Below are 16,372 nucleotides of genomic sequence, written 5' to 3' on the forward strand. Positions count from 1 at the left end.
ATATGGTTAATAGAATGTGGATTACATAGGACCATAAGTTTAATGAGTCATATCACCAAGATACTTCTAAGAATTTTGATGACAAGAGCTAAAAGTAAGATACAAGCTGAAATAGGCAAAGAACAATGTGGTTTTATGAAAGACAAAGGTACAAGAAATGCAATATTGATGTTAAGGATACTATCAGAATGAGCTATTCAAGTGCAAAAAGATTTGTTTGTTTTATCAACTACACAAAAGCATTTGATAAAGTGAAGCACAATAAGTTATTTGAAATATTACAGGAAACTCTAGATGTAGATTCGAAAGACCTCCGCCTAATCAGAAATCTGTACTGGGAACAAACTGCCGCTGTAAGAACAGATGGAGAAGTGAGTCAGTTTGCAAAAATCAAGAGAGGCGTTAGACAAGGGTGTGTTTTCTCCCTGATTTATTTAATGTGTACAGTGAAACAATATTACAAAAAATAAGAGACATCTTGGGAATCAAAGTTGGTGGTGAAAAGATCAATAATTTCAGATATGCAGATGACACTCTGTTAATTGCAAGTATGGAGGAAGAACTACAAAGCTTAATTGATATAATTGTTGAAGAAAGTACAAAAATGGGTCTATCTATCAATTGCAAAAAAGACAGAATGTATGGTGATATCCAAAAAGAAGAAGAATCCTATATGCAAACTAAGAATAAATGGGGAAGACATAAAACAAGTACAGAACTTCTGCTACTTAGGAAGCTGGGTAACATCAGGTGGCAGGTGCGACTTGGACATCAAAAGAAGAATAGGGATGGCAAAAGACACCTTTACGAGAATGAAGAGTATACTGACTAATGCTAAACTAGGCATGACAACCCCCCCCCCTCAGAGTACTGAAATGTTACATTTATCCAGTTATGTTATATGGCTCAGAATGTTGCACGATATCTAGTAACATGAGGAAACAAATTGTAGCAGTAGAGATGTGTTTTTTGAGGAGGATGCAAAGAATATCATGGACGAAACGAATATCTAATGAAGATGTCATGAACAGAGCAAACACAAAAAGAGAAATAATGTATGAGATCATGAAAAGGCAACGTAACTTCATTGGACATGTGATTAGGAAAGAAGAGTTAGAGTGCATGGTAATTATGGGAAAGACTGAAGGGAAGAAAGCAAAAGAAAGACAAAGACAAATGACGATGGAGCCAGCAGCCAGAGAACTGGAAATGAATACCAATGAATTGATCCACTTGACCTGAAACAGAAGTGTGTGGGCCATGGCAGTCAAAGCTCAGACTGGGCATGACACCTGATGATGATGATTGATGATGATTAATGATCAAAAGAAAGCAGGCATACAAGCCATTACAAAACAAAATTGAACAACTTTATAAGTCAGAGAAGTATTTGAGAAATCCTGCCCTACCAGCAATGGTTTGTAAATTCCATTATTAATTTGAAATTAGTAATGATGATTACAAAAAAATTATTATTGCAAAAACATATCCAGTTCATTGATGCCCATCAAGGAGGTGAAATTTGTCTTCCATACTTACCCACCAAGTGATTGACTCTTAAATTCCCTCTGAGCTGGACAACCCTATATCAACCTGTAATGAAACTGCAATACTGAAAGAGAGAATGGATGATCACATGGCATCAACCTAGATACCAAATTCAGGTCTGGCAAAATATTGCTAGAACAGTCAACCTCATAAAAATGTCCTCATAAACATTCAAAAACAAGTATCCGAACTGACATCATCATAGAATAAGATCTTATGAGGAAAAAAATGTTCTGTCCAATAAGTACTGGTGGAAGAGACTAGCAGTAGTAGGGTGGTGGGGTAGAGATACATCTCTACCAAAAGGAGATGTGAGGCATCCCTTCCCTCTGCTAGCCTGCAGGTCGTCTTTGGGCAAGGTGTAGCACCTGCTTAGCCCCGATCAGGGTCATGTTAAGCCATGGGAGCCGGTGGTGGATGGTCGTATGAGCAGCTGGTGCACATCACTGCTTATGTGACCAGTAACACCAGGCAGATGATCTCTGGAGTACTGATAGTGGCTGAGGTCACCCAGCTGGTAAAGACACTACCCAGAGGAAGGCAACGGCAAACCACTCTGTAGAAAAAAATTGCAAAGAATGATCATGATCACCTATGTCATACAGCATGGCACATAATGAATGAGTGAATGAGAGTGGCATTTGGAATCTCAACATTGACTCCGGACTCCTTGAAATCATAATGGCACCAGATCAAACATTCCCATGGAAACCATCCTGATAGTTAGCACCTATAGCCCTTTCTCCGCAGAGGAATCATCATTCTTCCGTGTTAGATCCTTCATAGAGTTGTACCCAATAGAATCAGGCGTTAAAGCCCACTGTTTCGATTCCAACCTTTTTTCCCATCTACACCTATTCTACTAACTGCATCAGGTGTGCAGCTGGTGTCTTGCCTACATAAGTGCCTGACTAGAGGTATCTTAAATGTAATGACTGTATGTGACTCTACCACCTCATCTAGTAGCAAATACCAGATATCAATTGCCCTCTGTGCTTAAAACTAAAACGTTTCCCCCAAATCCCCTTTAAGGCTCTTTCTTCCCACTGTAAACCACTGCCATGTTACATTGAAAGCAGTACATAGGACATAGGCCCATGATGTCTGCACTGAACACGATTCTAAATTAAACTAAGTCTCTTCTGCCTGTACATGATCCATATCCATCCCTCCATTCTCTGCATGTCCCTGTGACTACCTAACAACCCCTTGAATGTCACTGCCTGAACTGCTTCCACCACCATCCCTGTTCCATGCACCCACCTCGCTCTGCATTGCTCCACACATCTCCTTTACGTTTTCATCCTCACCTTAAAGCTATGCTGTGTGGTATTTGACATTTCTATTATGGGGTAAACAATCTGACTATCTACCTTATCCATACCTCTCATAATTGTATAAACTTCTATTACGTCTCCCCTCAGCTTCCAAGGAAACTCAATTTTGTCCGACCTCTCCTGATTCCTTTTATTCCTGGTAGCATCCTGGAAAACCTCCTTTGCGCCTTTTCCAAAGCCTCCACGTCCTTTCAGTAATGGGCAGACCAGAATTGCACACAATGCTCCAAATGCAGCCGAGCCAAAGTTTTATATTGCTGCAACATGTCTCCCTTACTATTGTACTCAGTGGACTAGCAACAGCAGCAGAACTGTACATACCACCGTTTGTAACCTCATGGTGTGGCATAACTATTTCTATTAACTTCACCTCAGAAAGGACTGCAAAAGGTTATGTTGTGAACAGCAGCAGGAATACTAAAGGGGTGCCCGGCCTGGTGAAGCTACAACACAGGATAAAATGCATTTTAAAGAGCTAAAATGACATGTAAGTGAACAGAATTGTGCAATCTCTGTCATGGGCATAACCCTCCCCACCATTGAGGACATCTTGAAAAGGCTGTGCCTTAGGAAGATGGATTCCATCATTAAGGGCCCTCAGCTTCTGAGGCAAGCCCTCTTCTCATTACTACCATCAGTGAAGAGTTACAGGAGCCTGAAGACACACACTCAATGCTTTAGGAAACACTTCTTCCCATCTGCCAGGTTTAGGTTCCTGAACAGTCCATGAAGCCGTGAAGACGACCTCCCTCTCCGCTCTCTTTTGCACTACTTAGTCACTTTAAATATTTCTCAGTGTAACTTACGATCATCTTTTACACATCGCACTGTACTGCTGCCACAAATCAACACACTTCACTATATATGTTAGTAATAATAAACCTGATTCCGATTCTGATCTCACAGCTCATGGATCAGAAGTCCTGTCACATCATGTCCTGATTAGATAGTTAAATTGAGGAGGAGAGACCGAGAACACTCCCATCCTCAATAACTTAGGGTTCGGAGAATGGGAGGCCCAGTAGCATAACGGTTAATATATCACTATTACAGTGCCATTGACCCGGCTTCAGTTCTGCGGTTGTCTTTGAGGAGTTTGTACGTTCTGCCCGTGACCTCGTGGGTTTCCTCCCATGTTTCAAGGATGTATGGATTGGTAGATTAATTGGTCACATGGGTGTAATTGGAGGTGTGGCCTCATTGGGCTGGAAGGTCTGTTACTGTACAGAACCATTCAGTACCACTTCCAAGTGAAAGTACAAAGTGGATGATCCCGCTTAGCTTTGTTATCGTGTCCTCAATATCACAGAAGCCACACTTCAACCAATTTGATTCTGCCTTCACTGCCTCATCACTATTGTTACACCTGTCTCTCTGAAGAGGTGAAGAGAGCTGGAGTGAAGACAACTATACTCACGTCCTTCCACCATTGCTCGGTAGGGAACATCCTAACAAGCTGCATCAATGCACGGGACGGAAACTGCACTGGGGCGGACAGGAAGGCTCTACAACGAGCAGACGATACTGCACAAAGCTTCACTGGTACCAGCCTACCCTCCATCAAGGACATATATACTGGAAAAGGGCCAGTAACATCATGAAGGATTCCAACCACCCTGCTCAAGGTCTGTTTGTCCCACTCCCATCAGAGAGGAGGCTACGTAGCCAGGACCACCAGACTCAAAAACAGTTACTTCACCAAGTAGTAAGGCTTTAGTATCGGTAAAGCAGAGGTTAAGTGTGTAATCTGGGAAAAAGTCAACCGAATGTGGCAAGAAAGATGGGACAGGGAGGGGAAAGGGAGGCATTTATATCAAATACAAAAGAGTGTTGCAGTTACTAGGGTAGGTTATGGAAACAGAAGAGAGGAAATTGTGTGGACTAGGTTAAGGCTGGAGCATTGTGCATTAAACAAAACATTGAAAATGATAGGGAAACACCAGACAGGATTGTGTGAGGAATGTCAGGAAGAGGAGTCAGTAGAACATGTAGTTCTGAGTTGCAGGAAGTATGAGATACAGAGAGAGATGATGAGAAATAAATTAAGGGAGTTGGGGATGCAGGAATCCACATTAAAAGGGTTGCTGGGCATGGGTGAGAGAGCACAAGTCCGGGTATTTTTAGCATTTTTAAGGGGTACAGGGGTTTTTTATAGAATATGACGAATAAACAGGAATAGGATACTAGGATGGTCAAAGATGGGAGGGTGAAGTGTAGGTTTGTGTGTGTGTGTGTGTGTGTGTGAGAGAGAGAGAGATTGGGTGAAGGGATTTAGAATGTATGTCTAGTGCACATTCTGGAGCAGAGGGTGGCGGTAATGAACCATTAAGCTGGATGCCAACCGCCGTAAAACAAGATACAGACAGAAGTAGTAAGGCTGATCAACACCTCCACCAACTAACCCACCCCTGCACACACCCCACCACTACTACTTTATCATTTCCTGTCAGTGTCACCTTATGTATAGACACTCCTGTGCCTAGCATCTCTTTACGGCACATAGTCAATCTATGTATATAAGCTATCATATGTATTGATATTTGTTGTGTTATTATTATTATATATATTATCTTATTTTTTGTGCTGTGTTCATCCAGAGTAACAACTATTTTGTCCTCCTTATCACTTGTGTACTGGAAATAACATTAAGCAATCTTGAATCTTGAATCTGCTGTGTTGACCTCACCCATTCCCTTTGATCTGAAGCACCAGGGTAATTTTAACCAGCAGGGTACTGAAGGGACTGACTCAGCCTTCAGTTTACAAACCTCACGCATTTTCGTGGTCCCCAGGGGCAGAGGATGATGCAGAAAGCTGATCTGACCCTGGAAAAGTCAAATCTGAAACTTCTGAACCAAAGCTGGGGAAAAAAAAGGATCAGAAGAAGGGTAGGAAGAAGGGTTAATTCTTTCTATTACAATATTGATTTGACATCACGCTGCAGTTATAGATCTGAAGTCTGGTCAATATTCTTCTCAGCTCTTGGACAACTTGTATAGTTACATTAACTGTTATTCTTTAGCACTGAAGTTTGCTTTTTGATTACTTTGCAGCTTCCAAGGCAGGCACAACTGGTAAGAATCAATGCTTATTTGCAAATACTAATGACCACATAATAACGTTACTGATTTGGAAACAGCTTGGAAATGAGATGGATGGGTTGGGTTTGCATTGTATCACAGTGCTACAATACTGTGGGAAAGATGAACGTGGGAAATATATTTCTTGTGATACAAGGATTTGAAATTATTATTATCGTATTGATTGGCTGAGTTAGTGATTGTGGGTAAAAATTCTACAGGCCCACACTACAAAATGGCTTCCTTTTGAAAACAAGCGATGCCTTTAGATTGTGGGATGATGGGGATTTGGGAGGTGTTCATTGGTGGATAAAGATCTGGGCACATGGTACATATGGGATGTCAATCCAGCTCATAATACGTGCTAGTCTTGCCAGTTGGATTCAACACCGAACAGCTTAAAGGCTCTCTTGAGACTGACAACAAGTGGACTGGCAATAGTGGCAATTGTTTCTTTTCTGGTTTATAAAACCATAAAACATAGGAGCAGAATTAGGCCATTCAGCCCATTGATGCTATATTTTACGATGGCTGATTTGTTATCTTTCTCAGTCTCATTCTTCTGCTTTCTCCCCATAGGCTTTGACACTCAACACCCTTACTAATGAAGAACCTGTTGGCCTCCACTTTAAACATACTCAATGACTCGGCCTCCATAGCCATCTGTGGCAATGAATTCCACAGATTCACTGCCCTCTAGCTAAATAAACTTCTTCACATCTCTGTTTTAAAGGGCTGTTTCCTCTGGTCCGAGACTGTCCCACTAAAGGAAACGTTCTTTCCACATCCACTCTATCTAGGCCTTTCAGTATTCGATAAGTTTCAAGGAGATCCTTCCTCATTCCTCTAAGCTCCAGCGAGTACAGGCCCAGAAACATCAAATGCCCCTCATACATTAACCCTATCATTCCCAGGATCATTCTCATGAACCTTTTCTGGATCTTCTCCAATGCCAGCACATCCTTTCTTAGACAAGGGGCCCAAACTGGTCACAATATTCAAAGTGTGGCCTGACCAATGCTCTGTAAAGCCTCAGTATTGCATCCTCACTTTTACATTCCAACATTCTGTTAACATTGCATTTGCCTTCCTTACCACTGACTTAACCTGCAAGTTAACCTTTACAGAATCCTGCACAAAGACTCCCAAACAACTTGTTTTCTGAATGTTCTCCCCATTTAGAAAATAGTCTATGCCTTTATTCCTTCTACCAAACTGCATGGCCATTGTTGTATTCCATCTGCCACTTCTTTGTCCATTCTCCCAATCTGTCTAAGTTCTCCCTGCTTCCTCAGCACCACCTGCCCTTCCGTCTATTTTTGTATCATTCACAATCTCGACCACAAAGACCTCAATTCCCCCATCCAAATCATATAACATGAAAAGGAGCAGTCCCATCACCAGCCTCTGAGGAACACCACTAGCCACTGGTAGTCAACTTGAAAAGGCCCCCTTTATTACCGCTTTTTGCCTCCTGCCAGTCAGCCAATTTTCTTTCTATACTAATATCTTTACAGTAATACGATGGGCTATAATTTTGTTCATGTGCGGTACCTTGTCAAAGGCCTTCTAAAAATCCGTCATCCACTGACTCTCCGTTGTCTATCCTGCCTATTATTTTCTTGAAGGCCTCCAGCAGGTTGGTCAAGCAAGATTTCCCCTTAAGGAAACCATACTGACTTCAGTTTATTATATCATGGGTCTCCAAATACCCCAAAATCTCATCCTTAGTAATGGACTCCAACATTTTACCAACCACTGATTGATGGCATCTGTCTGTCTCGAAGGACAATAGATAGCGGCACTGGGATTACCTCTCCAGGGCACCAGCCTGGGCAGAAGGTATGGAGATTCTGGGGTGCCCAGTTGTCAAGATCTGCCTCTTGGCCTCACTGGTGTAGTCCAAAGGAAAGTGAAGTAATATGTTTGGCATTGGCTTGATTGTAGGAGCTTGCTGGGAGGATGTTCAGTGATGTCTTGCTGCCTTAGGGTCTGGGTTTACTCCCATAACCTTTGTCTCTCCCGAGGCTTCCCACAGGGCAGTGGGATTACTTACCCATCACTGGGAATCTGGTTCACAAGGACCAAGGCCTGTGTGCTGTGTGTGGAGAGGTCAGTCCTCCTCCCCGTCCTCTGTAGTTCAGCCTGAGTGTAAAAGGAGTTCAGTTTCCGTGTGTCGCCAGTGAGGAGGCACTACATGAGCCTTGTTGTTGCAGAGGCTGTGTTGTTGTTCGTCCATCACGTCGATGAAGACATCGACACCATGATGGTGTCGAGACTAGTTAAGTGAGGGAGAGTTGCGCAGCGTCAGCCTCACTCTCTCTTCCCAATTCCCATCTGGATCCAGTGGCAAGACAAGAGTCGAGACGGCTGGAGATGGGACTAGGCACAGTGGATGACCAGGACGTCTTCTGTGTCTTGTCATGCTCTACACGTTCCATGATGCTTACAGAGACTGCCTTCTTGACCGTTGGACCTTCCATTGGTCTCGTCCGCTCAGTCCGCTGGAGTCTGTCTTCACATGCTGGGATAGACAACTCCCTATCTCACCGGGGGTTTGAGACCCGTCGGCTACCCTCACCTAGTTTAGCCAGCTTGTCAAAGCCGTTGTCTGGGGTGTGGCTGTTGTCGCATGCAAACAGCTACGGGGAGCCACAGGTGAGAGCTGAGTGCCAGGTGGGGACCAAAGGTAGACTAACTGCCTTGAAAAGGATGCGACATGTTCCCCCACCAGAGGTGCTACCCCTCCTTGACACCCCATACACCCCTGTGTACTGGCAGGGAGAAACTCACACATTCAGCTCTCCTTTTGACAAGACTGCTATCAGCAGTGGAAACAAAGTGAGAGTGACAGGTGCTACCCACTACACTACAACATTAGACGCATCACAACAGCTAATCGACACACTGAAGTCAGGCTAACTGGCCTACAATTTCCTATCTTTTGCCTCTCTCCCTTCTGAAAAAGTTACTGACATTTGCAATTTTCCAGTCCTCTGGAACCATTCCAGAAACTCGTGGCTCGTGAAGGATCAGTACTAATGCCTCCAGTCTTTTCAGCCGCCTCTTTCAGAACCTTGGGGTGTAAATCCATCTGGTCCAGATAATTAATCTACCTCAGACCTTACAGGTTCCAAGCACCTTCTCCTTCTACAGCTTCCAATCCTATGCCCTACTTTCAAAGGATTTGATTTCATTTTAAGAGCCACCACCCCTCTCCGCCTACCTGCCTGTCTATTTGGTACAATGTTAAGCTCCTTGGATGTGAAGCTCCCAACTATGATCTTTCATACACAAGTCAGTGATGCCCATGAGGTTATACCTGCCAATCTTTAACTGTGCTACAATACCATCTATGTTATTCTGTATACTGCAGGCATTCAAATATCTCATTCAGTTCTGTATTCATCATCATTTTCAATATTGTCCCCCTTGTTATCAGAAGCTAAATCCTTGATGCTTTCTAAACTACACACTGCATCTACTTGTATACCAACTGCCCCATCACTATAGTTCCCATCCCCCTGCCAACTTACTTGGATCATTTACTTGGATTTTCAGAAGGCATTTGATAAGGTGCCACACATGAGGCTGCTTAACAAGATAAGATCCTATGGTGTTACAGGAAAGATACTGGCATGGATAGAGAATTGATTGACAGGCAGGAGGCAGCAAGTGGGGAAAAAAAGGGGGCCTTTTCTGGTTGGCTGCCGGTGACTAGTGGTTTCCTCAGGGGTTAGTATTGGGACTGCTGTTTTTCACATTGTTTGTTAGTGATTTAGATAATGGAATTGATGGCTTTGTGGCAAAGTTTGCGGATTATATGAAGATAGGTGTAGGGGTAGGTAGTGCTGAGGAAACAATGCAATTGCAGCAAGACTTAGACAAATCGGAAGAATGCGCAAAAAAGTGGAAGATGGAGTACAGAGTTGAGAAATGTATGATAATGCATTTTGGTAAAAGGAACAATAGTGTGGACTATTATCTAAACATGGAGAAGGCTCAAACATCAGAGGTGCAGAGGAACTTAGGAGTCCTCATTCAAGACTCCCAGAAGGTTAATTTACAGGTTGAGTATATGATAAAGAAGGCAAATCCAATGTTGGCATTTATTTCAAGGGGAATAGAATATAAAAACAAGGAGATAATGTTGACCTTTTATAAGACACTAGTCAGACTGCACTTAGATTATTGCCGATAGTTTTGGGCCCCATATCTCAGAAAGTATGTGCTGTCATTTGGAGAGAATCCAGAGGAGATTCATGAGGATGATTCTGGGAATGAAGGGGTTAACATATGAGGGGCGTTTGGCAGCTTTGGGCCTGTACTCACCGGAATTTAGAAGAATGCGGGGGGATATCATTGAAACCTACCAAATGTTGAAAGGACTCGATAGGCTGGATGTGGAGAGGATGTTTCCTAAGGTGGGGGTATCCAGAACTAGAGGGCACAGCCTCACAATTGAAGGTTGGCCCTTTAGAACAGAGGTAAGGAGGAATTTTTTTAGCCAGAGAGTAGCAAATCTGTGGAATACCCTGTTACAGACCGCGGTGGAGACCAAGTCCATGCATATAGTTAAGGCAGAAGCTGACCATTTCCTGATTGGTCAGGGCATCAAAGGATACGGTAAGAAGGCAGGTGTATGGAGTTGAGTGGGATCTGGGATCAGCCATGATGGAATTGTGGAGCAGACTTGATGGGCTGAATGGCCTAATTCTGCTGCTATGTCTTATAGTCTTATGGTCTAAACCCTATGCAACAGCTCTAGCAAGCCTGCACACAAGGATATTGATCTCCCTCAGTTCCTTTTTGTACAAGTCATACCTTCACCCGAAGAGATCCCAATGATCCAGAAATCTGAGCCCCTGTCACCTGCACCAAATCCTTAGCCATGCATTCAATGGCCAAATTATCCTATTCTTATCCTCACTGGCGAGTGGCACAGGCAGCAATCAAGAGGGCCTGCTTTTCAGCTTTGTACTGAACTCCCTATACCCTCTCTTCAGGACCTCATCCCCTTTCCTACCTACAGAACTCTACAAAAGTCTTTGGCACACACACACAAACATATACGTCCAGGTGCAGACACAACCAGCCCTGAGACACCAGACAAGGTCATTTAATTCCAAACAAGTGGTTTATTGATCACTACAGAATGTCTCTCTGGTGTTCCTCCCACTCCCTCCTTTCTCCCTTTTCCTTTCTCCAACCATGATTCCACTCTCCCTGCCCCCTTCCCACTCTCAGTCCACAGTAGAGACCCATATTACAATCAGGTTTACTCACATGTCGTAAAGTTTGTTTTTATTTGCGACAACAGTACAGTGCAATACATAAAATTACTACAGTATTATGCAAAAGTCTTAGGCACCCTAGCTACTGTATTAATGTATATGTACCCAACACAGTTTTTCACAGTACTGTATGTTGTTGGTACCAATATGCACCACAACTTCTGGCTGTCTGCCCTCACCCTTTAGAATGCTAGGGATATGATCGGAGACATTCCTGACCCTGGCCTCTGGGAGGTGACACACCACTTGGGTATCACTTTCACGTCCAAATAATCTCCTGTCTGCTCCTCGAATATTGGAGTTCCCTGTCACTGCAACACTCCTCTTGCCTCATCCCAGATTAAATTCCACAACACATTAAATTTCCAGTTATTCGGCAAAGTCCCTGGGATAGTTTTGCTCTCTGTGTAATCTGGAGTTTAGTCAGACATTCTCAGTGTCGAGATTTTGATGAAGGCGTGTTCACTGCCCCCCATCTCTGCATGTGTCTGTATCTGTAACTGGTACAAAATTCTAAGAAAATAATATAGTACATACAATATAACTTTCTAAAGATGGACGAGCTGGATGACGAATAATATAATTCTTCACTGAGCACCCCAATTGTGGATGTGCATCTCTGTCTAAAAAAGTAGATGAGAACTTCTATCTAAATTTTGATTAATGTTCATTAGTCCTAACTATTAGATGGCTGGTGTTGGAGTGGCATCCACACTGGAGTGGAGGTGAGTGGCCCTAGGTCCGAATTTGGTCGGTTCCCTGCACGCTTTCCATCCGTGCTGGGTTGAGCATTCAACTAGCAAATCTGCCTCGTAAAATACAGACAAAAATGCTAAAGGAAAGGCCAGGTTGCAGCGCTATGCACCAGAAGGCACAGAAAGGAACAACCATTTTATTCTGGAACTAGTTTGTTTAATATTTATGATTTTGGCACATTAATTACACTAGATATTTAATTTTTCTCTTTAATTTTAGCCTGCAGATTTAACTTCAAGTTGAAGATTATTCTATGTTTCCTTTGCAGCCTCTACTCAGCATATAGGAGGTAAGAAATCTCATTTCTCCTTCCCAAGGCTATTCTGCTTCAAAACTCTTTCTCATTATTAGTCACCAACTAAAGCCTAAACATAGGGCAAGATAAAGTCAGGCTGCTTGTTTATGGGGATGTAGCCAATGTTCATGATTTGTTCTGAATATAAAGGAGGGCCAAAGGTTTTTCTGGTGATCACTTTTTTTTCCTTTGGAGGCTCTCTTTCTTCCTTTCACTAGTGAAAGGATCACCACTTACACTAGTCTGTGCCTGAAAAAAAATGTCCAGGTAAAAAAATTATTCTCTCATATAAAGCATGAGATTCTCCAACATAATTTTATGTCAATGGCTCTTCTCAAGGGGCAATCTCTTACTTCATTTCTAAGAATATTTATTACGTTTTGTGAATTTATGTGCAAGAGCCCCAGAACATTCACACCACAATAGATTGGAATATTTTGAATGTGCTGCATAAATATGGAGTGCCCCAGGATCATTTACTAATTACTTACTATGCTTACTCATCAAGAAATCATCAACTTCTACCTTAAATAAGCTCAAAGACTTGGCTTCCACATCCATCTGTGGCAAAGGATTACACAGCTTCACCACCCTCTGGCTAAAAAAAATCCTTCCTATCTCTGTTCTAAAGGGAATCCTATTCTCTGGCTGTTCTCTCTGGTCTCACTATTGGAAACATCCTCTACACATCCACTCTGTCTGGGCCTTTCAGTATTTTGTATGTTTTAATGAGATCCCTCCCCTCATTCTTCTAAGCTCCTTCAAGTACAGGTCCAGAGCCATCGAATGCTTCTCCTGAGTTTACCCTTCCGTTCCTGGGATCACAGTCTTAAGCTTCCGCCATACTCTCTCCAATGCCAGCACATCCTTTCCCAGAAATGGGGCACAAAACTGCTCACAATGCAACAGGCAGACTCCCAAGATTTTCACATGGTAATGAAAAACACTGTAGATGCTGGAAATCTAAGTTTAAAAAAAAAACAGAAAGTGCTGGAAACACTTAATGGGTCAGTCGGCATCTGTGAAAAGAGAACATGGACCCAATGAACAGAATAGCCCCCTTCCATGCAGTAAGTTTCAATATTAGATGTACAGACCCTTGTTAATGAAAAGTGGTTACTTAAAAACTAAAACACAGCATCCTGGAGTTCTAGAGAAGGACTCAGAAATGCATCAGAGTTAAACAGTTTCAAGAATGGATTAGACTTGAATTACAGTATTATCAAATTTCTCTGCTGATCTGTCTAGTTTCCACTACAGTAAACTGTTCTTCTTCCTCCATAAATGTGATGCAACGTGAGGTCTGAGAGACAAAGCCTCATACATGGCCCTCACATTCAGTCCAAATTCTTATCACAACTAATGCAGAATGTGCTTCTACAGTACAAGAATGAATGATTTTTTTGTAAGTCTGGTAGAATGTTCCCCCATAGATCGAAAGTAGGTTGAGTGGCATCCCTTTAACTAAAGAGCTTCTATCTTGATTGAAGAATCCTGGCAAATTGTGCTTTTTGAATGATAGTAGATGCTAGCCACTGTGGAATCTGCTACTTATTTATCCTTGCACCAAACTTTTAGCTCCAGAGGAACATAATTACCACCTATCCCAGAATTGTGGGTTACCGTATACTGTACATGATATCATGATTAACTTTTTGCAATAAACTCCGATTGAACTATTTACAAGCCTGCCTTCTTCCTACTTTACAACAGGTACTGAATTGCCACAAAGCCCAGGTAAGAAATCAGCATTTTGAAGCATTTTATTCCTACATTAGAATATTTATTGTGAATATGAAACCAATGCCTTTATTAGGCATGAAAATGTCTTTTTATTTCTTAGAGAAGGATCTATTTTTCTTGAAAAAAAATGATCAGTGAAACGTTAACAAGGCATAAAAAGAAATGGAAACCTTGAAGTGAATGGCATAAAAGGTTGCCTGGGTCTTCTGCCTCTTTATGAGAATTGATGAAAGTTTTGTGTTGATGAAACAGCACAGTGTTTCCACTCATTCTTCTTAATAAGATCTGTGCATATTCAATCCATTACTATTTATGCACCTAATGGATTTTGCCATAATAAGACTATAAGATATAGGAGAAAACTAGGCCATTTGGCCCATTGCATCTGCTCCACCATTTCATCATGGCTGATGCACTTTCCCTCTCAGCCCCAATATCCTGCCTTCGACCCGAATCCCTTCATGCCCTGACTAATCAAGAATCTATCAACCTCTGTAAGTTTTGGAAATGTGCTGCCATGTATGTACTAATTTATATTTCTACGTGTAAGTGATAGTACACTGAAGAATAAGCTTCATCCTTGATATTCTGTCCGTTAAGATTAAGCAGATGAAATGCATAGGTGGCATGCCCACTTTTTCATAGTCCACAAGTCTGAAGGGTGTTATATACCCCATCCCCAGTGCTGAAAATATAAATACTGGCAAATGATTCTATTATTGCCTTTTGATATATTTTATAATTAGATTTTTTGCATCATTGAATTCATCATCTCCTCCCCATAATAAGCAACCACCTCGGAAACAGCTGAGTTGAAGTTTTATTAGGTACTCAAACTCGGGGTGTGGGATCTAAACTGTGTTGAGCTATTGTGAGAAGATCATATTTTATAATACCCCAGCAGCCAGACTTTGTTTAGTTCTATTTGCATAGTAATGAGTTGAACATCTTTATCTAAAACATGCAGAAGGTAAGTTCCACTTACTCCAAACAACTTACAAAAACCACACACGCTAAATGCCAAAAAAAACCTCAGCTGGTCAGGCAGCATCTACGGGAATTAACAAACAGTCAGTGTTTCAGGCCAAGACCCTTCTTCTGGACTGGAAAGGAAGGGTGAAGACACCAGAAGTTTGGGGGGGCGGAGTGGAAGGAGGACAGCAAGAAGGTGATAGGTGAAGACAAGTGGGAAGGAAAAGAAAAGAGCTGGAGAGAAAGGAGTCAGATAGGAGAGAAGAGTGGACTGTGGGGGAAAGGGAAGATGGAGTGGTAGCAGGGGCAGGTGATGGGCAAGTGAGGAGGAGGGTAAGAGGCTGGTGTCGGGCAAGAAGGGGGAGGAAGAAGGAAAACAAAAGTTACCGGAAGGAGAAATTGGTGTTCATGCCATCAGGTTGGAGGCTACCCATACTCCACTACCCTGAAAATGGCCTCATTGTGGCAAATGAGGAGGCTATGGATCAATATGTTGGAACGGGAATGGGAATCTACAGCTCAGTAGACTGAGTTGCAGTGTTAAACAGAATAATTCCACACACCTCACTCTTTTCCTTATGCATATGGTAATCTCTAAAGAATGAAATCTTATTTCAAACATAAACACATTATAACCTATCTGCCGTTAAAGGCTGATATTCATTACTGTGAAATCAGTGGCTTCAAAGCATGCTATTTCTTAGAAAAGTCATAAACGCTTGTTCATTATGGAACAAAAGAGCGTTTCTCTGCTTTCCATTCACATTTTGGAATTGTGGTGTCACTTGTAAGGATAGCACGCCTGTCCCTGATTAAGGAAAATGGTGGTGAGTTCCCTTCTTCAGTCGCTGCTGTTGGCTAAGGAGTTGAAAGATTTACATCAAACATAATGAAGGAACAGAGATATGCTTTCATGTTACTATTGAAATGGTTCAGCTAATCAATTAAGTCATGGCTGACTACTTTCTTAATTCTTTTACCTTCCTTGGCTCAATACTCTGCAATACAGTCATGGAATCATAGAAAAGTACAGCACAGAAACAGGCCCTTTGGCCCATCCAGTCTGTGCTAAGCCATTCTGCCTTCTCCCATCTACCTGTACCAGGACCATAGCCCTCCATACCCTACCATCCCATTTACCTATTCAAACTTATCTTAAATGTTGAAATCGAGCTCACATGCACCTCTGGCGCTAGCAGCTCATTCCACACTCTCTTGACCCTCTGAATGAAGAAGATCTCCCTCATATTCCCCTTAAGCTTTTCACCTTTCACCTTTCACCCAACATCCTATCCCAGCAAAGCATTTGGGTTTAGTGGAAGAAGTAGGAAGAGCAGTTGTGTGAAA

The 16,372-nt window shown here is 42.3% G+C and overlaps 1 protein-coding gene across 3 annotated transcripts in view; it reads left to right on the forward strand.

The window, feature by feature from the left end:
* Window positions 1-16,372, forward strand: part of LOC140209510 (peptidase inhibitor 16-like) — a 55,014-nt gene that overhangs the window by 21,081 nt on the left and 17,561 nt on the right. For 2 of the 3 annotated variants that reach the window (XM_072277759.1, XM_072277761.1), the window contains 3 exons: window positions 5,939-5,959; window positions 12,284-12,304; window positions 14,024-14,047. In XM_072277759.1, the coding sequence (XP_072133860.1) occupies window positions 5,939-5,959; window positions 12,284-12,304; window positions 14,024-14,047 (66 nt within the window). Of the gene's footprint in view, window positions 1-5,938; window positions 5,960-12,234; window positions 12,305-14,023; window positions 14,048-16,372 lie in introns of all 3 variants that reach the window. The other variant, XM_072277760.1, reaches the window with a different exon arrangement.

The sequence above is a fragment of the Mobula birostris genome, chromosome 14, assembly GCF_030028105.1.
Source record: "Mobula birostris isolate sMobBir1 chromosome 14, sMobBir1.hap1, whole genome shotgun sequence".
NCBI classification, from domain to species: domain Eukaryota; kingdom Metazoa; phylum Chordata; class Chondrichthyes; order Myliobatiformes; family Myliobatidae; genus Mobula; species Mobula birostris.